We start from the raw sequence: 22679 nt of genomic DNA on the forward strand, positions 1-22679 counted from the left end.
TATTTAGCATTAACCAAGGCCATTACAAATACAGTTCTAAATGTTAATTTCGTCGTTGATTCTACGAGTCAGTGTGAATCATTTCTCATATTTCCCCCTTTTCAGCTATAACATTACAATTGTATAGCTAGTAGGTTATGGGATTTCTATAGATCGACAAAAGTGAATGAAGCTAGGTCAGTTAAGGTGATAATGGCTGGGGTCATTTTTCCACAATAGCATACCGTACATGGGGAGTTCATTTGCATGATGTCAGTAAATCTCACAGAGGTGTTGTTTTTACTTGCCATACTTGTTGATGCTGATAAATTGATCAGTGTTGACGCTGACATTATGACATTATGTGTATTATTATTATTACATTATGACGTTGTCTAATGTATGTAAATAACATGTCATAATCCAAATTGCAAGTAGGTCATTGAAACAAGGGTGAAGAAGAGCAGAACATTAAAGGAGTCTATACTGTTGAAGACCAGTTTGAGGAACGGTTTGATTATTATCATGGGTTTCCAATCATTAATTTTCCTATTTTTTTATTATCCTCCTCTAGTCATTTTCAAGTGGGTTGTGACTGTGAGAATGTTCGATGAAGGCGTTCACAATCCTTTCATCACACATCTCTCTCGATAGGTTCCCTATGTCGTATTTCACTACAATACCCACAATGCCACATAGACTATAAAGTCGCATAGGCGAATAATGTGATACAGTTCAGCACATTCTTCACGTTTATCAAGGAACACAAAGCACACAAAGGCTGTTACCGTTTAAAACAATTTACACGTACCTGCATAAATATGAGAGAAATATCAAAGTGTTTTTGTCGGCTTTTTGTGTGACATTTCTCTCTGGTTACTATTACACAAAGGGCTCGAGGACAAAAGCTGAAACAGCCAATGAACGAGCGCGTTGTTTGTTTGCGACGTTTCCCCAAGAATGTGAAGGTGGGGCGTTTTGCGATATTCAGGAAATTGACATTTTTGCTATTTTCTCAGAGTAGAGATCTACGAGTGTACTTCGTATTTTTTTCTTAGCGTGCTTACACTTCTAAGGTAGGTTTGAAAATGAATTCACTTGCACGAATGCTTTCCCAAAGGGGCAGTAAGGGTCGTTTGTCAACGTTCTCCTCTTCGGGGGGAGGGGGCTTTTGTACAGACCATAACATAGGGGTCCTTGAGGTGGATAGCGAATTTGAGACTGCAACATTGTAGCCAACTGCTGATGCACATCAACACTGAATTGAGTTGGCTGCACGCTACGTTGTTGGAATAGGCGATATAACAACGTTGCCAGCAGTTGAGTTGTTGATACACCCATGTCACTGCATACATTGGCTTTCACAAAACATTAGCCAACATATCAAAGGCTGGCTATAACAGTAAATGCAATATCAAAATACACGTATAATCAGCTGCATCTATAAGCTACATCTGTCTTTACCTCTCACCTTGCCATACAGGCTGTGTAATAACATATGTACAACATAACTTTCTGCTGACATAGGCTGTTTCTTGAAATCATGTCTGTTTTTCAGAACTCTTTGAATGGTTCCCCATTTAACATAATGATGACGAGAAAACCCAACCAACCTCAACCCCCAAACAGAAGACGAAAGGTCAGTGCTTGTGCCAGTGGGCAAATTGACTCACTGGACATCAATACCATGACTGATTCAGAGACGGTTCCTCCATCACAAAAGAGACACCTGACCATGATGCAGCATGGCGACAACCTCCTCAAGTTTCTAAACGAGGACCGAACGAAGCAGAGGTTCTGCGACGTCTCTGTCAGTGTGGGCGGGAAGCGCTACAGAGCCCACAAAGCCATGTTGGCGCACGGTAGCAGCTACTTCCACGCCGAGCTGACCAAAAACCCAACCGCCGATCACGTGATTCTTGACCACGTGGAGGATTCCGTGTTCCAACACTTACTGCACCTCCTTTACACGGCCGAGTGCGTCATTCCCGAGAGCGAGGTCCCTGCCCTGACTGAAGCGGCCGGCTTCCTGGACATGATGGATGTAGTGAAGCTCCTGGCAGGAGAGGGGGATGGCCGGCCAGCGCTTGCCCGAGTGGAGGTTAAGTCCGTGGGGGAACCAAGCTCAGAGAAGACCTCTAAAGCTTCTGACCTTCCATCAGACTGTGTCGGGGTCCAAAGCCCAGTCCAGGCTGGTGCCCACCATTGTTCGTTCTGCAGCCGCACGTTTTGCTACAAGAAGTCTCTGGAGAACCATTTAAACAGGAACCACAGTAGCAGCACCGAGGGAGACGCCAGAGAAAAGATGGTCAATCAAGAGGTTACTACCATGGTAACCACAACCCGGAGGTCTGCCCGCAGGAGGAGAGTTCCCGCTAAATTGGAGAGAGGTGACGCGGACAGCGCCGGCGCAACAGAGGGGAAGCTACATCAAGACCCCGCTAGTAGAGACCCTAACACCACAGAGGAAGATGACGAGGAAGATGAAGAAGAACAAGAAGATGGGAGAAAACCAAAGCACATATCCGACACAGGGGATGCACTCACCCCAACCGAGGGTGAGGAGGCGGAAGAGGAGAGGGAGGAGGAGGAGATGGTGGAAGAACGTCAAAGTGCGTTAGTACGGGGAGCAAGAGAGAGCGGTGAGAGTTCAGAGGTGGAGACAACAGAACACCAGACAGTCAATGAGGTGGAGGTATATAGTCAGGCTGCCAATGGTTCTAACTATGGAACAGTGTACCCAGAGGGACTGGCTCCTGTCATCATCCAGAGCGTAAGCAAGAAGACGCTCAAGTGCCCCAAGTGTGACAAGACCTTTGACCGCACAGGTAGGTACTCTCCTTAAAGATTTTATTTAAATGTATTGCACTGATTACATTGTATTTATGTAGGCAGTTGTTTCTGAGCTGATATTATACAACAACAGATTAATAACATACATGACAATAACAACATAATAATTGTCACGACTTCCGCCGAAGTCGGCTCCTCTCCTTGTTCTGGCGGCGGTCGACGTCACCTGCTTTCTAGCCATCGCCGCTCCATTTTTCATATTTCCATTTCTTTTGTCTTGTTCCATACACACCTGGTTTTCATTCCCTAATCACACTGAATGTATTTAGTCCTCTGTTCCCCTCCATGTCTTTGTGTGAAATTGTATTTATGTTATGTGGGTATTGTTACGCGCCATTCTTTTGTCTATTGTTCCGTGTTTGGACACATTTATGTACTTTTGTGCTTTCGTTGGACCGGAAATAAGAAGTGCGCCTGTTCACTACACTCTGCTCTCCTGCACCTGACTTCGCCTCCAGTATACACCCTTAACAATAATAATAATAATATAGTATGAAACAATAACCAACATTCAACATAATAATAAGATATTAAACAATAATAATATATTAAATAATTAATACATAACCAACATTTAAACAACCACAAGTGCTGTTTTTTGTCCTCTTCTCTTAGCAACGAAGTAAGTAGTAGGTTTAATTTGTTTGACTGCCAATCAAGTGACTCAGTGGAGTTTTCAAGAGCAGACATGGAAGCCCTGAAGGACTGCGGGCAAAGATTTTTAATAACTAAACCAAGACAGACAGCCTGTCGTTTCCAATGGGAACAAATTAGCTTTTTTTTTTAACTAGGCAAGTAAGTTAAGAACAAATTCTTATTTACAATGACACTTGGTTAACTGCCTTTTTCAGAGGCAGAACGACAGCTTGGGAATTCGATCCAGCAACCTTTCGGTTACTGGCCCAATGCTCTAACCACGAGGCTACCCGCTGCCCCCCTCTAACCACGAGGCTACCCGCTGCCCCCCTCTAACCACGAGGCTACCCGCTGCCCCCCTCTAACCACGAGGCTACCCGCTGCCCCCCTCTAACCACGAGGCTACCCGCTGCCCCCCTCTAACCACGAGGCTACCCGCTGCCCCCCTCTAACCACGAGGCTACCCGCTGCCCCCCTCTAACCACGAGGCTACCCGCTGCCCCCCTCTAACCACGAGGCTACCCGCTGCCCCCCTCTAACCACGAGGCTACCCGCTGCCCCCCTCTAACCACGAGGCTACCCGCTGCCCCCATAGTGGGCAGAACAAGCAAGGAGGTGGGCAGAGGAAAGCACGACCTAGCGAGATCCTATTGGCTCGTTCTAGCATCATCTGCATATTTCCGTTAGGGAACGCCTACTCTGTGAAGTCTGCTTGTGCAATACCTCAATTCACACTTGCAGTCCTAAACGTCATTATTTTTTAAAACGTTTACGAAGAGTAAAGTTTACAATCCTAAATCCGGCAGGTAGCCTAGTGGTTAGAGCGTTGGGCCGGTAACCGAAAGTGTTGCTAGATCAAATCCCCTAGCTGACATGGTAAAAATCTGTTGTTCTGCCCCTGAACAAGGCAGTTAACCCACTGTTTCTAGGCTGTAATCTTAACTGACTTACCTAGTTAAATAAAAAAAATTGTCCACTCTGTCTATAACCCATTCTAGTTTTGGGAACAGAAAACTGTATTGAGATCAAACGTTTCATCAATGAGAAAATTTGCAGAATGTTGGCCGAACTCCATCTTGTTCCATCTTCTCCCACTGCCCGCCATTGGGCTTCCTCTCACTACCATATTTGGTAATGAGTGGAAATGGCAAGCGGATGCTTCACATTTAAACATCCAGTAAAATATCTGTGTCATTGTTCTATCTGTGCTGCAGTTGTGCACCACTTATCTGTCTTTTGAGCCATAACATGTACCGAATACTTTATTATACCTCATAATATTATGATGTTTTTCTCTGTATTTTCCATAGGGAAGTATGAGAGTCACACCAGGGTACACACGGGAGAGAAGCCCTTCCAGTGTGACGTGTGTCTGCAGTGTTACTCCACCAAGTCGAACCTCACTGTACACAAGAAGAAGCACGCCAGTGACGCCCCCTTCCAGAAGAAGGACCACAAGTGCTCCTTCTGCAACAAGCTCCACGCCAGCAAAAAGACCCTCGCCAAACACGTCAGAAGGCGAGCCTTCGTTCCTGTCCCATCATCATTCTCTGTTAACCAGGGTTGGGGTCAGTTCCATTTCAATTCAGCCAATTCAGGAAGTAAACAGAAATTCCAATTCCACATTTTTCTAATAGAGAAGCTTTGAGGAACATTTGAATTGGAATAGGAATTACAGTTTACTTCCCGAATTGACTGAATTGAAATGGACTTGACCCCCAACCCTGATATTCACATTACACTCTTATACATATTATACATTTTGATTATTATAAATCCCTAACAATTGAGCTTTTAGGAAAATAATCACTCTAAATTCAAATTATTAAAATCATGTTCGTATGAATATAAAGATAAGGTTATTTATTTAGTGGTTGAATTGAAACCTTATTAACAGCCCTTCCAAACTTCGGGCTGATTTCCCGACCCAGATTAAGCCTAGTCCTGGATTAACAATCAATCAATGGAGATTCTCCATTGGAAGTGTGTTTTAGTCAATTACTAGGCTTAATCTGGGTCAAGGAAACCATTGCTAGACGAGTTTAATGTTTGTTTGTAGTCTTTCAGGGTAAAGGGGTTTCTGGTTAGTAGTAATCTGAGTTGATCATTATATGCCCTGATCTAGATGTTATTAGCAGTTCTATAATGGGGATTATTTCATTGCTCTTCAGGGATCAACAGTTTATTGAATTAAATGGATTACGCTGTAGTCCACCAGTTGTGTCCTTTTCTCACTTAGTTTTATGTAGTGTACTTAAAGTTAAAATAATTTGCTTTACCACCTTGTGGACACGTGTCACAGCGTTGTTCAGTGTCAAAGGGATCCAGACAGGTCAATGTTGTACTGTGTGTTTATATGGAGGCCCTCTGCTCTCCAAGGAGTGAAAAGGAATGAATAATGAAGTCAAGTGTGCACTAACTACGTGTTACCACTGTGCTTTCAGGTTCCACCCGGACCACATTCAGGAGTTCCTGGCCATGAGGAGGAAGAAGAACGATGGATGGAAGTGTGATGTAAGCTTTGACTTGTTTTATTTTATGAAACACAATCCAAAAAAAGAAATGTTTCCTATAACGGACACAGTATAGAAAATGAGGTAAGGAGTAAAATGCTAGCCCCAAGATTCAGACTACAATCATATTTTGAAGGGATCACTCACCTTGAGCCCTTATAATATGAATGTCTCTCGTTGATCAATATCAACACTTTGAGCCTAAGAAGTTTGGTTTTAACATTTAGCAGATGCTTTTATCCAAATACACTTGCATACATTTTTCATACGGGTCCCCCCGTGGGAATCGAACCCACAACCCTGTCGTTGCAAGCGCCATGCTCTTATCAACTGAGCCACATGGTAGTGTCACCAACATTAGCTCATCAAGTTCAAGTGACGTCATTGCATAGCAATATGAAATGAGATGTCTTTTAGAAGTTGAGTCAAAATCAAATCAAGTCAAATGTTTTGGTGACATACACGTGTTTGGCAGATGTTATTGCGGGTGTACCGAAATGCTTGTGCTTCTAGCTCCGACAATGCAGTAATATTTAAGTAATATATCTTATCAGTTTCACAACATATACCCCAAAAACACGTAAATCTAAGTAAGGAATGGATTAAGAATATATACACATATATGTCAGAGTGGCATTGGACTAAGATACAGTGGCATATTATAGAATACAGTATATACATATGTCAGAGCGGCATTGGACTAAGATACAGTGGCATAGTATAGAATACAGTATAGACATTTGAGATGGGTGATGCAATATTTACGCACAAGGACCACTTTATAATATATACCTACAGATGCAATGCAGGAAATTGAAAACCTGTAGTGTATTTGAGGTTTAAAAGGGCTTCTGGTGTTTGTAATTTCCACATAGAAATGTCAGACTTATTTTTCCCTTAGTATAGCAAAATGTATCAACCCCTACAAAAATGTATGTCCATGAATTATAATCCACATAATAATTCACATTTCCTGTTGCTGCAGGATTACTTTCATTCTGTAGCGAACTGGCTCAAATTAAGACCCTACATCTGTACACATCACATAATACATAGTCCACAGAACGATACACATAGTCCACAGAATGACACATTTTCACATTCACTGCAAGTACAGTCAGTGTATTCTGCAAGTACAGTCAGTGTATTCTGGAATCATCTTCTCTCTCTGCTCTTCCTGGTTCAGATCTGCCACAAGTCTTTCACACGTAGACCCCATCTGGAGGAGCACATGATTCTACACACGCAAGACCGACCCTTCAAATGTGCCTTCTGCGATGACTACTTCAAGTCCAGGTTTGCCCGCTTGAAGCATCAAGAAAAGTACCATTTAGGTAATGAATGGGAAATGTAATTTAATTGCTTTATCCAACCTATTTAGTTAATAGATAAATGTATTGTACCTCTTGACTTTAGGCGTACAGATATAATGCATTATGATGGGTCATAATGCTTTATTAGCCTTGTCATAAGTATGAATGAACTGCTTATAATGTGTTAGTAAAGTGATAAATCGGTTATTATCTGTCATTTTGAGCCAGTTGAAAGGCGTAACATATTATAAGTTCATGTATAAAGCATTATCATGGTTATAACAAGTAATAATAAGTTATAACTATATGCCCTAAGTGTTACTGTTGAATCCCCTTGGATTGATGAGGAATTGAAAAATTGTATGGTTGAGAGGGATGAGGCAAAAGGTATGGCATTACGTACTGCAAATTGAGAAATAATGTGACTAAACTAAATAAAAAGAAGAAACTATACTATGAAACAAAAATAAATGATATAAAGAATGATAGTTAAAAGCTTTGGAGCATCTTAAATTACATTTTGGGTGACATTTCTTCTTAACAGCACTATCAACAAGGCAGGTTCCACAGGCCCTAGTTTTGCCACACCTGGACTAAATCAAATCAAATGTATTTATATAGCCCTTTGTACAGGCAGAACAGTTGAAACTGGAGCAGCAGCACGGCCTGGTGGACTGGGAACAGCAAGGAGTCATCATGCCAGGTAGTCCTGAGGCATGGTCCTAGGGCTCAGGTCCTCCGAGAGAGAGAAAGAAAGAGAGAAAGAGAGAATTAGAGAGAGCATACTTAAATTCACACAGGACACCGGATAAGACAGGAGAAGTATTCCAGATTTAACAAACTGACCCTAGCCCCCCGACACATAAACTACTGCAGCATAAATACTGGAGGCTGAGACAGGAGGGGTCAGGAGACACTGTGGCCGCATCCGATGATACCCCCGGACAGGGCCAAACAGGAAGGATATAACCCCACCCACTTTGCCAAAGCACAGCCCCCACACCACTAGAGGGATATCTTCAACCACCAACTTACCATCCTGAGACAAGGCCGAGTATAGCCCACAAAGATCTCCGCCACGGCACAACCCAAGGGGGGGGCGCCAACCCAGACAGGAAGATCACGTCAGTGACTCAACCCACTCAAGTGACGCACCCCTCCTAGGGACGGCATGAAAGAGCACCAGTAAGCCAGTGACTCAGCCCCTGTAATAGGGTTAGAGGCAGAGAATCCCAGTGGAGACTACTACTGTTCAGTCGTGTGGTAAGGTGCCACAATGAGAGACTTAGGAAAATTTCATTTGGCTCCGAACAGGGCAGCACAGAATAGACTAGTACTACGTAGAGCTATGAATACATGGAACTCTATTCCACATCAAGTAACTGATGCAAGCAGTAGAATCAGATTTTAAAAAACATAAACATACACCTTATGGAACAGTGTGGACTGTGAAGAGACACTTACACAGGCACAGCCACCTGCACACACACACGATAACATACACACTATACGCACACATACACATGGATTTTGTGTTGTAAATATGTGGTAGTAGAGTACAGGCCTGAGGGCACACACTTAATGTGTTGTGAAATCTGTTGTGAATGTATTGTAATGTTTTTAAAATTGTATAAACTGCCTTGATGTTGCTGCACCCCGAGAAGAGTAGCTGCTGCCTTGGCAGGAACTATTGGGATCCAAAATAAATACAAATACCACGTTCGGGTTTATTGTCCTCAAAAACATTGGGAGTCAAGGAAAAGGTTGTATAATCATTGAAGAGAATGCTATCAAGTTTGTAGAAGCTTAACTTGAATCAATGATCAGATGTTGATGTTGGATTGAAAAGTAAGGCTGTGACACAGGGATATTGAATTGACCTTTGACTCTGTCCACAGGTCCGTTCCCATGTGACATCTGTGGCCGCCAGTTCAACGACACGGGTAACAGGAAGAGACACATTGAATGTACACACGGGGGCAAGAGAAAATGGACCTGCTTAATCTGTGGGAAGTCAGTGAGGGAGAGGTAGGATTGTCACAACTACAATAAACAGGTTGATGTTATTTTTTTTGTGTTGTGGGAAAATTATAAATAAAAATATTGAAATAAACAGCAGTGTTTAGAATACTGCACATGTAAGTGTGATTACATTGAACTTCTATGTTTTTTTACACATCAACTACTAATGTTATAACTTTTAACGAAACTTTGAACCAACTTCTTTTTAACAATTATTTTGGGTGGTGGTTGTAATGAATACTCAGGGAGAAAAAGGTCTAGATTCACGCGTAGAGCGCGGCAAATGTTTATTAAGACTTCGCAGAAGGCAGGAACCGTGGTCACAGGCAGGCAAAGGTCAAACACAGGCAGGCAAAGGTCAAACACAGGCAGGCAGTCAAAAACAAACAATACCTCACAACTATACAAACAGAAAGAACTGAACTAAATATGGAGCTGATGAGACCAGGTGAGAAACCAACACAGGTGAAATCAATGAACAAAAATGAAAGACAGGGTTCAAGAACACAAAGAAAAAGAACACAAGGTTGACTAAGAAAAGAAAATCGGAACCTTACAGTGGTATTGTGTCTATCTCTCACTGCTCACATGGTAACAGTCTCAACTTTAGTAACTGGTCTACTATCAATCTAACTCCATTGATTGTAATGTGGTTGTTTTTTTATGTCCGTAGGACAACGTTGAGAGAACATTTGCGGATTCACAGCGGAGAGAAACCTCACCTCTGCAGTATCTGTGGACAGAGTTTCCGCCACGGCAGCTCTTATAGGTCAATATGCTTGGGCAGTTCATGACGTACCTAGTTCTTATTGGCTATCACCTGTGGGTGGATTCCCATGTTCATGAGGTTTCTATTGGGGAGTTTTTGTCTTCTCCAGAGAAAATAATTGTATCATAGTTTTGTCATCATTTAATACAAAATAAATCAAATGTTTGCCTGTTTTAATTGCATATTAACATTTGTTAAAAACTTGAACCCCCAACTTTATTCTGATAGGCTTCATCTTCGAGTCCACCACGACGACAAGCGCTACGAGTGTGACGAATGCGGAAAGACGTTCATACGCCACGACCATCTGACCAAACACCAGAAAATACACTCGGGTACAGTATACACACCTTCCGTGTTATGTTCCGTAGCCGTGCAAAAGAGAGTAAAATGTTCCCCTGGGTTATTTCTTCATATATGGTCCTGGAACTGTTTGTATGTTTTTACGCTGCACACAAATTGTCTTACGGGGATAATAATTGAATTGAATCTCCCTTGGTTGTTATCAGGGGAGAAAGCCCACCAGTGTGAGGAGTGTGGGAAGTGTTTCAGGCGCCATGATCACCTGACCGTCCATTACAAAAGTGTCCACCTGGGAGAGAAGGTGTGGCAGAAGTAAGTGGTCCTGATGGTGGATGGAGATGGAGGGAATGGGCGCATTCCAGGCTGACTACATTGCAGGTGCATGTCAGATCTCACAACGCGGTTGACTACATTGCAGATGCATGTCAGATCTCACAACGACTGAGTAGGTGTTAACATATCAGCTAACTACATCATATAATATAGCAATCGGATGACGTGGCATATAACCATTGGTTGATGAAACGTAACATCTGCAATGTAGTCATGCTGGAACGTGACCAATATGTTTTAGATTTAGAGTGTCAGTCTGGATTTAGACGCACCAGGGCGCCAAAGGGATTTTTTATTCGATTTTTTATTAAATGATCAGGGAAATAGGCAGAATAAACAGCATTGGACAAACAACAATTGCGTAGTCAGCACACGTCAAACACATTCTCACATGATATTCAATAAAACAAAGTAAATTCACAGTGCATGCACAGAAAACAACTTGACTTCCATATCTGGACAGTCAAATACATACAGTCACATAGTTTTTGGTATAAATGTGACTACCCTATGAGCACAAGATGTTGAAAAGACGTTGAAAATGTATTTTTGGTTTCAATTTCTTGTACTCGCTGTCGCTGGTATAATTACAATGACTTTATTGATACTACATTTTATCAACCCAACAACCCAGATGGAACAAATCCAGTGTTTGTCCAATGAAAAATACTTTTTTTTTTTTACTGTTGAAGAGGATCTTCTATGGTGTCTAGTTGACTATTTGTGAAAAGACTAAACATTGGTAAAATGTGTGTGGATTGTATAGGTATAAAACAGCTGTGCATCAGTGTGAGGTCTGTAAGAAGGAGTTCAAAGGGAAGTCCAGTCTGGAGATGCACTTTAGAACACACTCAGGTAAGAGGACAATACAAGCTGTGAATGTCTGTTTGCCTGGCAGCGTAACTATCTTTTCACATCAACCCTTTATTGACATATTAATCCAGAACAAATGTATTTGGTGGACGTAGATGTCCAATAAATAGATGACAGGTGTGGCAGGCAACATTACCGACCTGCTTCCATTTCCTAGACCAGCAGCCATCACACTATACACACGCTTCAATGAATGTCTGCTTTTCATCTGTTTTTTAAATGTTTTTTAAAAACTATTTTACAGACAAAGGGCCACAACAAAACCTTTACCCCCTCTATCTCCTCTACCTCCACCCTCCCCTCTACCCCCCCTCTACCTCCACCCTCCCCTCTACCCCCCCTCTACCTCCTCTACCTCCCCCCTACCCCCTCTATCTCCTCTACCTCCACCCTCCCCTCTACCCCCCCTCTATCTCCTCTACCTCCACCCTCCCCTCTATCCCCCTCTATCTCCTCTACCTCCACCCTCCCCTCTACCCCCCCTCTACCTCCTCTACCTCCCCCCTACCCCCTCTATCTCCTCTACCTCCACCCTCCCCTCTACCCCCCTCTATCTCCTCTACCTCCACCCTCCCCTCTACCCCCCATCAATCTCCTCTACCTCCACCCTCCCCTCTATCCCCCTCTATCTCCTCTACCTCCACCCTCCCCTCTATCCCCCTCTATCCTGCTCTATCTCCTCTACCTCCACCCTCCCCTCTACCCCCCCTCTATCTCCTCTACCTCCACCCTCCCCTCTACCCCCCTCTATCTCCTCTACCTCCACCCTCCCCTCTACCCCCCATCAATCTCCTCTACCTCCACCCTCCCCTCTATCCCCCTCTATCTCCTCTACCCCCACCCTCCCCTCTACCCCCCTCTATCTCCTCTACCTCCACCCTCCCCTCTACCCCCCCTCTATCTCCTCTACCTCCACCCTCCCCTCTATCCCCCTCTATCCCGCTCTATCTCCTCTACCTCCACCCTCCCCTCTACCCCCCTCTATCTCCCTTACCTCCACCCTCCCTCTACCCTCCCTCTATCTCCTCTACCTCCACCCTCCCCTCTACCCCCCATCTATCTCCTCTACCTCCACCCTCCCCTCTACCCCCCCTCTATCTCCTCTACACCCTCCCCTCTATCCCCCTCTATCTCCTCTACCTCCACCCTCCCCTCTACCCCCCTCTATCTCCTCTACATCCACCCTCCCCTCTACCTCCTCTACCTCCACCCTCCCCTCTACTTCCCCTCTACCCCCCTCTATCTCCTCTACCTCCACCCTCCCCTCTACATCCCCTCTACCTCTCCTCTACCTCCACCCTCCCCTCTCCTCTACCTCCACCCTCTCCTCTACCTCCCCTCTACTTCCCCTCTACCTCCCTCTATCTCCTCTACCTCCACCCTCCCCTCTATCTCCTCTACCTCCACCCTCTCCTCTACCTCCCCTCTACTTCCCCTCTACCTCCCTCTATCTCCTCTACCTCCACCCTCTCCTCTACCTCCCCTCTATATCCTCTACCTCCACCCTCCCCTCTATCTCCTCTACCTCTACCCTCTCCTCTACCTCCCCTCTACCTCTCCTCTACCTCCACCCTCTCCTCTACCTCCCATCTACCTCTCCTTTACCTCCCCCATCCCTCTACCTCCCCATCCCTCTACCTCCCCCTCCCCTTTTTATCCTCTATATGTAATTCTATGTTTGCCCAACTAACTTCCGTCATGTCTTTTGCAAGGTGAAAAACCTTACCGATGCCCCGTGTGCCAACAGACGTTCCGCATTAAGAAGACCCTCACCAAGCACATGGTGATCCATTCGGATGCCCGCCCCTTTAACTGCCCGCACTGCAGCGCCACCTTTAAGAGGAAAGACAAGCTGAAGTACCATATGGACCATGTACACGGTGCTAAGTCCACTGAGCAGCAGCACCACCAGCTGCAACACCGCCAGCAGCCTCTGGTGGTGCTAACAGAGGACAAGATTGTGACTCTGCCTTATAATACCCACGGCCCCTCCAAAGTGTACCGGGCTGAACCCAAGACCGTTCTCCAGAACGTCCCCTCCGACGTGTGTGTGCCTGTCACGCTGGTGCCCGTCCAGATGCCCAGGGTGGTCTCGGGGGTACAGGGTGACCTGAGGGGACACGTAACCTGCCCGCCCCAAGGTCAGGGGCAGCAGCAGACAGCTGGGGGGTACCAGACTGCCACGGAGCTGGCGTTCCTGGAGAAGTACACGCTTACCCCTCAGCCGGCCAACATTGTTCACCCGGTGCAGCCTGACCAGATGTTGGACCCCAGGGATCAGTCGTACCTGGGCACCTTGCTGGGCCTGGACTCTGCCACCCCCGTCCAGAACATCTCCAACTCGGACCACGTCACCCATTGATGATGCCTCTCTATACTTCCCGTTTGGCAACATTTTATTTAAAGGGTACCTACATAAGGACGTTATAACACATTTATGACCCATACCGTACACATTTATAACCCATAGAGTACACATTTATAACCCATACAGTACACATTTATAACCCATACGAAACTGTATAAGTCCATAGAGGTAACGCTTATTTGAAGGGTGCGGTTGTTAACATAAGCATTCACAAAATGCTCATGCACTGCTTATGCATGGCTTATGTATAGTTTATGAATGGGTTATGAATCTGTTATGAATGGGTTATGTATGGGTTATGAAGTATTTATGTATCTAGCCTTAAAATAAAATGCGATCGTCCTGCTCTTTTAACCTCTGCAGCTTATTCAGGGGAGAACACTGATAGAAACAGATGGTGTCGAACAGATCTAGTTGTCAGCCGTGTGGAACAGGGAATCTCATCAGCTCCATTTGTGATATTTATATCTGCGATCGTCCAAACCTTGCACCACCTTGATTGAGCCCCAAGTCTTTCATCATATTGGGTTCAAAGAGCACTTTTTAAAGTTTCTCTTGTCACACAAAAGCCTAAGATCTCTGTCATTCCATAAATGAGTGTGAGTGAGTGATGTATATTGTGACAGGAGCCTGATTGATTACAAAAGGTAATTCCAGAACAGGGTGTCTCATTTCCAAAAAGCTGGCTGTTCTTACAGGTGTATCTGGCTATTTATTCACAATTTAAAATTGAATTAAAGTATTATACAACGCATTTACCCCATGCAAATCAAGTTCCATAATATTCCACGTGTTCCTTTCCAGTTACCACAGAATTTTAGAGTAATAACCAATCATAGTGTGGTCAGCCTGTTGCTCCGGGGTGGTGTTCCCCCTGTACAGATCTAGGATCAGATTCCCCTCCCCCAATAGTAACCATAACCAATTACACCATCAGTAGGAGAAATGCAATGCGTCTAGGGGTGACGTCCCTACACCCGGCGGGTTCCTCAAAACTAGAAAGGTCTGTTTAATCAGTGTATCATGAGGTCAACCACGTCTGAATCAATTTTAAAGTATTCTGTATATCATGTTGTTTCTTTCACAATGGACAGGAGGGAACAGCCTGGGTAGTATGTATAAAACACCCTGATCTAGGATCAGGCCACCCCCCCTGTCCATGTAATCTTATTCATTATGATCTAAAAGGCAAAACTGATTCTAAATCAGCACTTCTACTCTGAGACGCTTGATACTTATGATAGGTTTCTGTCCTTATGGGGATGTACTGTCCTTATGTACTGTCCTTATGGGGATGTACTATATGTTGCCTTATAGGGGATCACCATGTTCATTAATGTGCATTATAAACCGGGTGGTTCGAGCCCTGAATGCTGATTGGCTGAAAGCCATGGTATATCACGGGTATGACAAAACATTTATTTTTACTGGTCTAATTGTGTTGGTTACCAGTTTATAATAGCAATAAGGCACCTCAGGGATATGTGGTATATGGCCAATATACCACGGCTAAGGGCTGTATCCAGGCACTCTGCGTTGGCCATATACCACACCCCCACAAGCCTTATTGCTTAAATGAACTTGACTTCTCTCTGTCTGTCTAATACAACCTCTAAATAAACTTGACTTCTCTCTGTCTGTCCAATACAACCTCTAAATAAACTCGACTTCTCACTGTCTGTCCAATACAACCTCTAAATAAACTCGACTTCTCTCTGCCTGTACAATACAACCTCTAAATAAACTTGACTTCTCTCTCTGTCCAATACAACCTCTAAATAAACTTGACTTCTCTCTCTGTCCAATACAACCTCTAAATAAACTTGACTTCTCTCTGCCTGTACAATACAATCTCTAAATAAACTCGACTTCGATCTTCTTGTACAATACAACCTCTAAATCAAATCAAAGTTTATTTGTCACGTGCGCCGAATACAACAGGTGTAGACCTTACAGTGAAATGCTTACTTACAGGCTCTAACCAATAGTGCAAAAAATGTATTAGGTGAACAATAGGTAGGTAAAGAATTGAAACAACAGTAAAAAGACAGGCTATATACAGTAGCGAGGCTATAAAAGTAGCGAGGCTACATACAGACACCGGTTAGTCAGGCTGATTGAGGGAGTATGTACATGTAGATATGGTTAAAGTGAGGTAATATGTACATATAGATATTGTTAAGTGACTATACACAATGCAAATAGTCCGGGTAGCCATTTGATTACCTGTTCAGGAGTCTTATGGCTTGGGGGTAAAAACTGTTGAGAAACCTTTTATCCTATACTTGGCACTCCGGTACCGCTTGCCATGCGGTAGTAGAGAGAACAGTCTATGACTGGGGTGGCTGGGGTCTTTGACAAGTTTTAGGGCCTTCCTCTGACACCGCCTGGTGTAGAGGTCCTGGATGGCAGGCAGCTGAGCCCCAGTGATGTACTGGGCCATACGCACTACCCTCTGTAGTGCCTTGCGGTCAGAGGCCGAGCAATTGTTGTACCAGGCAGTGATGCAACCAGTCAGGATGCTCTCGATGTTGCAGCTGTAGAACCTTTTGAGGATCTCAGGACCCATGCCAAACCTTTTTAGTTTCCTGAGGGGGAATAGTTGTGCCCTCTTCACGACTGTCTTGGTGTGTTTGGACCATTCTAGTTTGTTGTTGATGTGGACACCAAGGAACTTGAAGCTCTCAGCCTGCTCCACTACAGCCCCGTCTAAGAGAATGGGGGCGTTCTCGGTCCTCCTTTTCTTGTAGTCCACAATCATCTCCTTAGTCTTGGTTACGTTGAGGGATAGGTTGTTATTCTGGCACCACCCGGCCAGGTCTCTGACCTCATCCCTATACCCTGTCTCGTCGTTGTCGGTGATCAGGCCTACCACTGTTGTGTCATCTGCAAACTTAATGATGGTGTTGGAGTCATGCCTGGCCATGCAGTCATGAGCACACACCCCTGGGGAGCTCCAGTGTTGAGGATCAGTGTGGCAGATGTGTTGCTACCTACCCTCACCACCTGGGGGCGGCCCGTCAGGAAGTCCAGGATCCAGTTGCAGAGGGAGGTATTTAGTCCCAGGATCCTTAGCTTAGTGATGAGCTTTGAGGGTACTATGGTGTTGAACGCTGAGTTGTAGTCAATGAATAGCATTCTAACATAAGTGTTCCTTTTGTCCAGGTTGGAAAGGGCAGTGTGGAGTGCAATAGAGATTGCATCATCTGTGGATCTGTTTGGGCGGTATGCAAATTGGAGTGGGTCTAGGGTTTCTGGGATAATGGTGTTGATGTGAGCCATTACCAACCTTTCAAAGCACTTCATGGCTACGGACGTGATTGCTACGGTTCTGTAGTCATTTAGGCAGGTTGCCTTTGTGTTCTTGGGCACTGGGGCTATGGTGGTCTGCTTGAAACATGTTGCTATTACAGAATAAATCAGGGACATGTTGAAAATGTCAGTGAAGACACCTGCCAGTTGGTCAGCACATACCCGACTTAACCTCGACTTCTCTCTCTGTCCAATACAACCTCTAAATAAACTCGACTTCTCTCTCTGTCCAATACAACCTCTAAATAAACTCGACTTCTCTCTCTGTCCAATACAACCTCTAAATTAACTTGACTTCTCTCTCTGTCCAATACATCTCTAAATAAACTTGACTTCTCTCTCTGTCTGTTCAATACAACCTCTAAATAAACTCGACTTCTCTCTCTGTCCAATACAACCTCTAAATAAACTCGACTTCTCTCTCTGTCCAATACAACCTCTAAATTAACTTGACTTCTCTCTCTGTCCAATACATCTCTAAATAAACTTGACTTCTCTCTCTGTCTGTTCAATACAACCTCTAAATAAACTGGACTTCTCACAGTCTGTCCAATACAACCTCTAAATAAACTCGACTTCTCTCTGTTCAATACAACCTCTAAATAAACTCGACTTCTCTGTCTGTCCAATACAACCTCTAAATAAACTCGACTTCTGTCTGTTCAATACAACCTCTAAATAAACTCGACTTCTCTCTCTGTCTGTCCAATTCAACCTCTAAATAAAGAAAAACGTATGTAAGATACAGGAGGATCACACATATACATTCATTTACTGTATGTAAATCATTTATTGACAGTTTCAGAGTGTTGTTTCCAAATTTAACGCAGTCATGAGCAGTTCTTTACTATTGCACACCTAGTGATCATGTCAGCAGGCATTGCACTCATCCCACCACGGGAGTCATTCGAGCACAATGGGACAAGAACATCCCTGCCGGCCGGGCGGCTGCGACAGAGCCTGGACTCGAACCAGGATATCTACTGGCACAGCTTGCACGACAGTGCAGTGTCTTAGACCACTACGCCACCCAGGAGGCTCTATCTATTCCTTAGGTGATGGAGATCGGTCATGATGGAACCCTACTCTGCTCCCCTCCATTTTAACCCCTTGTGCTAAAAGCTCTGACGAAGGCCGTGAGGCCGATACGTAAGCTTATTAAAGAGCAGTGATACTGTCAAGAGCAGTGTACGGTTTCCTTTTTCCTTCATCTTGTTCAACCGTTACCATGCACCTGCAAAAAAGACTGCTTAGATGTACGAGTGCCTTTTGAATTTTGAACCCCGTGTGCTGTATAAATAATTTTCTATATCATGACCTAAATGTAAAAGCTACATTTATCAGTTATATCCTAAACAATCTATTTTTCTCTTCCTCTCTTCGGGTGATTTGCTGTTCATAGCCCTGTTAAGAAAATACACATATGTTTTTGATATGTGAACAAATGGACACGGTATCATCCATCCTCAGGTCTTTCAGTAAGTCACATCTTCATCATGAACAACCTGAAATAAAAATCATAATATTTTTAATACTGTAAACTCTAACAAGTTTTGTAATCCACCGTGTAGGGATGCACAAAAAACTTACCCATTATGGATCTACATTTTCGTAACCTGAATGGGATGACATGGTAGTTCATATTTTGAGAGAAAAAAATAGGCCTACTGTAACATTTATTTAAGTACAACTATTGTAACTAAGAAACAAAATACACCTACTGAGAATGACTGAGATAAAACAGGTTCATAGAGGAAGAAAAGCACCGAGACCTTCTCCCCCACTAGCTAAATTAGCATATTAAGGTATCTAGGCAATTGGTAGATTTCAGAAAAGTTTTTTGTTTTTGACTTACCACAGTTTTCCTCATCGCTGTTGTCGGAACAGTCATTGTCTTTGTCGCACCTCCAGGTGGTCGGTATACACCTTCTGTTACGGCACTGAAACTCGTTGGCCCTACACTTCCGTAAGGCCTCATGACCTGTTGGAGAGAGTTATGGTAGGTGTGAAAATTTATCTGGTAAAAGCAAGTACAAATAAATGGTTTCCACAGGTTGCATTTGTTGTTCTTGACTTTACCTGCATTAGGTTAGATTTCAGCAAGGAAGGCTGTGAAATGACCCTTTAAAAATGTAACAATACATTCCCATTATGTCTTTAATGAATGACCCAGCTAAGCTTTACAGTATAGCAGCATATTAAAAAAATATTGTTCTGATATTTCTTAATTTCTTTATTTTTCTGGATTATGTGTGTATTGTTATTTATTTTAATTGGTTTTAATGCCCTGTTGGAGCTAGAAACACAAGCATTTCGCTGCACATGTGATAACATCTAAACATATGTGTACTTGGCCAATAACATGTGATTAGATTTCAGATAAAGAGATACATGTGATTATTACATGAAATGTTATTTGCTCACTTTTGACTTTTCAATGAAACGGCTAGGAAACAAGGCTTATGGTCAGTTTTAAACATGTGGTTATGTTATTAGAAACCCTTCTGGAGGACTCTGGACTGAAGCTCAAAGTCAATACTGTACTACTCTCTTCAGTGACACATAAATGCAGTACAGATGTCAGTATACAGAAATCAGTTGGATCTTAAAGGGATAGTGTGAGATTTTATGCCCTGCTTCGATTTACCCAAATCAAGATGAAGTAATGGTTAAAAATTGTATGTCTCTGCGTCCAGCATGAAGGAAGTTAGAGGTAGTTTTGCGAGCCAATGCTAACTAGCGTTAGCACAGTGACTGGAAGTCTACCGGAACGGCTAGCATGCTCAAGTTCATCTGACTCAGGGTAAGTAGGAAAAGGGCTTATTTGCCAAAATCTGGCACAATCCCTTTAAGTCAGTACTCACTGCATGTGGGGGCTGAGGTCCATTCTCCTGAAAGACAGACTACATCTGCATTCCCTTCCATCATGTAGGATCTTTTGCATTTATAAACCACTTTTGTTCCATCACTAAACTTGTTTTGATATTGTTGAACAATGGTTGCATGGTTCACTTGAGGAGGTGCATCACAAGAACGACTGGCTGTGAAGATACAGTACAAACAATGATTAGTACAGAAATAAAGGACAACGAAGTACAAGAGATGATAGTACTGAAAGTTGTTCACAACACAAATGTATCATATGTCCTGTCACACCAACATCCTCTCTTTCCTGTACCAAAAGGGATAGTTTTCGGAGTTTTTACACCACTCTTACATAAGCCTCTTTGCTATAGATCAAGGTTAGAGCAGACAGTACTTACCCGTACACAGAGGACTATCAGACCATCTACCATTCTCACATGTAATCATCCCCCACCAGCCTTCCATTGGTGTCTTCAGACCTCTATCACAGGCATAAGTCAAAGTCGTGCCATCCTGGTACATTTCCTGCTCCGGGTCAACAAAGCCATTGTCCAGTTGAGGTCTTTGACAGCCTTTTCCAGATTCTTGAGCTGAAAAATGTCAGAAAAGACATTTATTATTATGCATCATCTGTCTGCACAATGACCTTTGTTCAACAAATACAGTGTATCTTGGATTAGAAATGTATAGATGAGTGTTTCTGCCCTGTACTAGGCCTTTTTATTAATTACACGTTACACCACATATAGGCACTGCCTTAAGAAAAAACATCAGTGTTCACAATTCATTGAATGTGTAAAGAATACTAAACGCAATCTTCATTGAATGAATAGTTAGTGTGTATCAAAATATCTTACCTTTAACACCGTAGGACCAGATGTGTAGTACAATAAAGACATACAGTGTTATTTCCTTCATTCTCTCTCCACTGCTGTTACATGTACACTGAGAAATGAATTACCTGGAGTCTGAGTTGGGGCTTTTTAAATTCAACCAAGGTAATTATTGTCGGGGGTGGATCTTAAACTTGTGCCTTTGGGCAGCACTGTGGAATAAAATACAAGATGTCACAATTAACAAAGAAGGATTTTTTTTACAGTGGAAAAAAAGAGAATGAATTAACATTTAATTATTGTCTTTGTTCATATAATGAACTAAGGATTGCTTAAATCTCAAATTACGTGTTTAATTATTTAAAAAAATATATATCTTATGTTAAATCCCATGAAACTGTCAAATGGGCCAACCACTAGTTCCAAATATTTCTTATGTTCTGTAAAAGTCTCACTAAAGTTACTAGTATTTGATTATTTTGAGACTGTTTCAGATGCATCCATGTTGAGAAATGTAAATGACTGATATCATTCAAGGACCAATATTGATCTTTTGTTAACAATTTCTTTGAGGACATGTCCATGATTAAGGTCCTGTGAAAAAATATGCATCCACACACAAAAAATGTGTTAAGATATGAACTAATCAATGGTTGACACGTGTGTAGTTTTGATGGAAAAATTTGATTTATTAAAGAGATATATTGAAATTGAAAGCAATATTGGATTTTGCAATGACTACGGGTTATTTAGCAAAATTAGAAGTATGTTTCGATGTCTGGATGAACTGTTTCAAGAGCATGGACCTTTGTTCCCTTCAATGCGCCAAATCAATTGAGAAAAAGTGTAAATTCCAGACGGCTTTGAGATCTATTGAAGTCGAGAAGCAGATGTTAAGGGATACATAGACCAAATAATATTTATTTAGCAAACACATGCCAAAGGTCAAACAAATATTTGCAGTTTCTTTATGAACTGCACCAATTGCGAAACACTTTGTTGTCCAATTCAACCACGGAAAGACTGAGACTTGACTGGCGTGATTGTTGGCTTCTGACCAAAAGTGTAAACCAAAAATATGCTGATGCTTTGAATTGATGTGGTGCAAATTCCCAAATAGAGGAGAACATGTAGAAATGCCTGTAAATTAAAAAAAATATATATATATATTATCCTTGGACAGAATTTAATGAAATTACAATAACATCTTAAGCATCTGCAAAGCTTTATCATGTTAAATGTATAGATTCAGACCTTTTGTTTAATTTTGACTTGTCTGTGTCAAATCAAATCAAAGTTTATTTGTCACGTGTGCCTAATACAACAGGTACAGAGCTTACAGTGAAAGGCCCTAACCAACAGCTCAATTTTAATGTAAAAAATAGGTATTAGGTGAATAATAGATAAGTAAAGAAATAAAACCAACAGTTAAAAGACAATGAAAAATAACAGTAGCGAGGCTATGACAGTAGAGAGGCTATATACAGTAGCGAGGCTATGACAGTAGAGAGGCTATATACAGTAGCGAGGCTATGACAGTAGAGAGGCTATATACAGTAGTGAGGCTATGACAGTAGAGAGGCTATATACAGTAGTGAGGCTATATACAGTAGTGAGGCTATATACAGTAGTGAGGCTTTATACAGTAGTGAGGCTTTATACTGTAGCGAGGCTATATACTGTAGTGAGGCTTTATACTGTAGTGAG

General features: G+C 42.8%; 2 protein-coding genes across 5 annotated transcripts; one reads left to right on the forward strand and one right to left on the reverse strand.

The window, feature by feature from the left end:
* The first annotated feature begins 940 nt into the window (after positions 1 to 940).
* On the forward strand, positions 941 to 15507 carry zbtb41 (zinc finger and BTB domain containing 41). 4 transcript variants are annotated; one of them, XM_038964320.1, is made up of 11 exons: positions 941 to 1055; positions 1538 to 2807; positions 4779 to 4986; positions 5913 to 5982; positions 7168 to 7315; positions 9193 to 9322; positions 9990 to 10085; positions 10314 to 10420; positions 10595 to 10700; positions 11488 to 11576; positions 13307 to 15507. In XM_038964320.1, exons 2-11 carry the CDS (start codon positions 1568 to 1570, stop codon positions 13954 to 13956), a joined length of 2844 nt encoding a protein of 947 aa, XP_038820248.1. In that variant the 5' UTR covers positions 941 to 1055; positions 1538 to 1567; the 3' UTR covers positions 13957 to 15507. The 4 variants fall into 4 exon arrangements, 3 of the variants coding, with proteins under 3 accessions (XP_038820248.1, XP_038820247.1, XP_038820249.1); XM_038964319.1 differs by having other exon boundaries at positions 10314 to 10700; XM_038964321.1 differs by having other exon boundaries at positions 10314 to 10700; positions 13342 to 13482.
* Positions 15508 to 18040: 2533 nt separating this feature from the next.
* Positions 18041 to 21128, reverse strand: LOC120020612 (complement factor H-related protein 1-like). The gene is made up of 6 exons (XM_038964322.1): positions 20997 to 21128; positions 20538 to 20729; positions 20139 to 20315; positions 19130 to 19255; positions 18865 to 18890; positions 18041 to 18779 (listed from the first exon to the last, which is right to left on the reverse strand). Exons 1-5 carry the CDS (start codon positions 21055 to 21057, stop codon positions 18868 to 18870), a joined length of 579 nt encoding a protein of 192 aa, XP_038820250.1. The 5' UTR covers positions 21058 to 21128; the 3' UTR covers positions 18041 to 18779; positions 18865 to 18867.
* Between the last annotated feature and the right edge of the window lie 1551 nt (positions 21129 to 22679).

This window comes from Salvelinus namaycush, chromosome 25, assembly GCF_016432855.1.
Source record: "Salvelinus namaycush isolate Seneca chromosome 25, SaNama_1.0, whole genome shotgun sequence".
Taxonomy (NCBI): domain Eukaryota; kingdom Metazoa; phylum Chordata; class Actinopteri; order Salmoniformes; family Salmonidae; genus Salvelinus; species Salvelinus namaycush.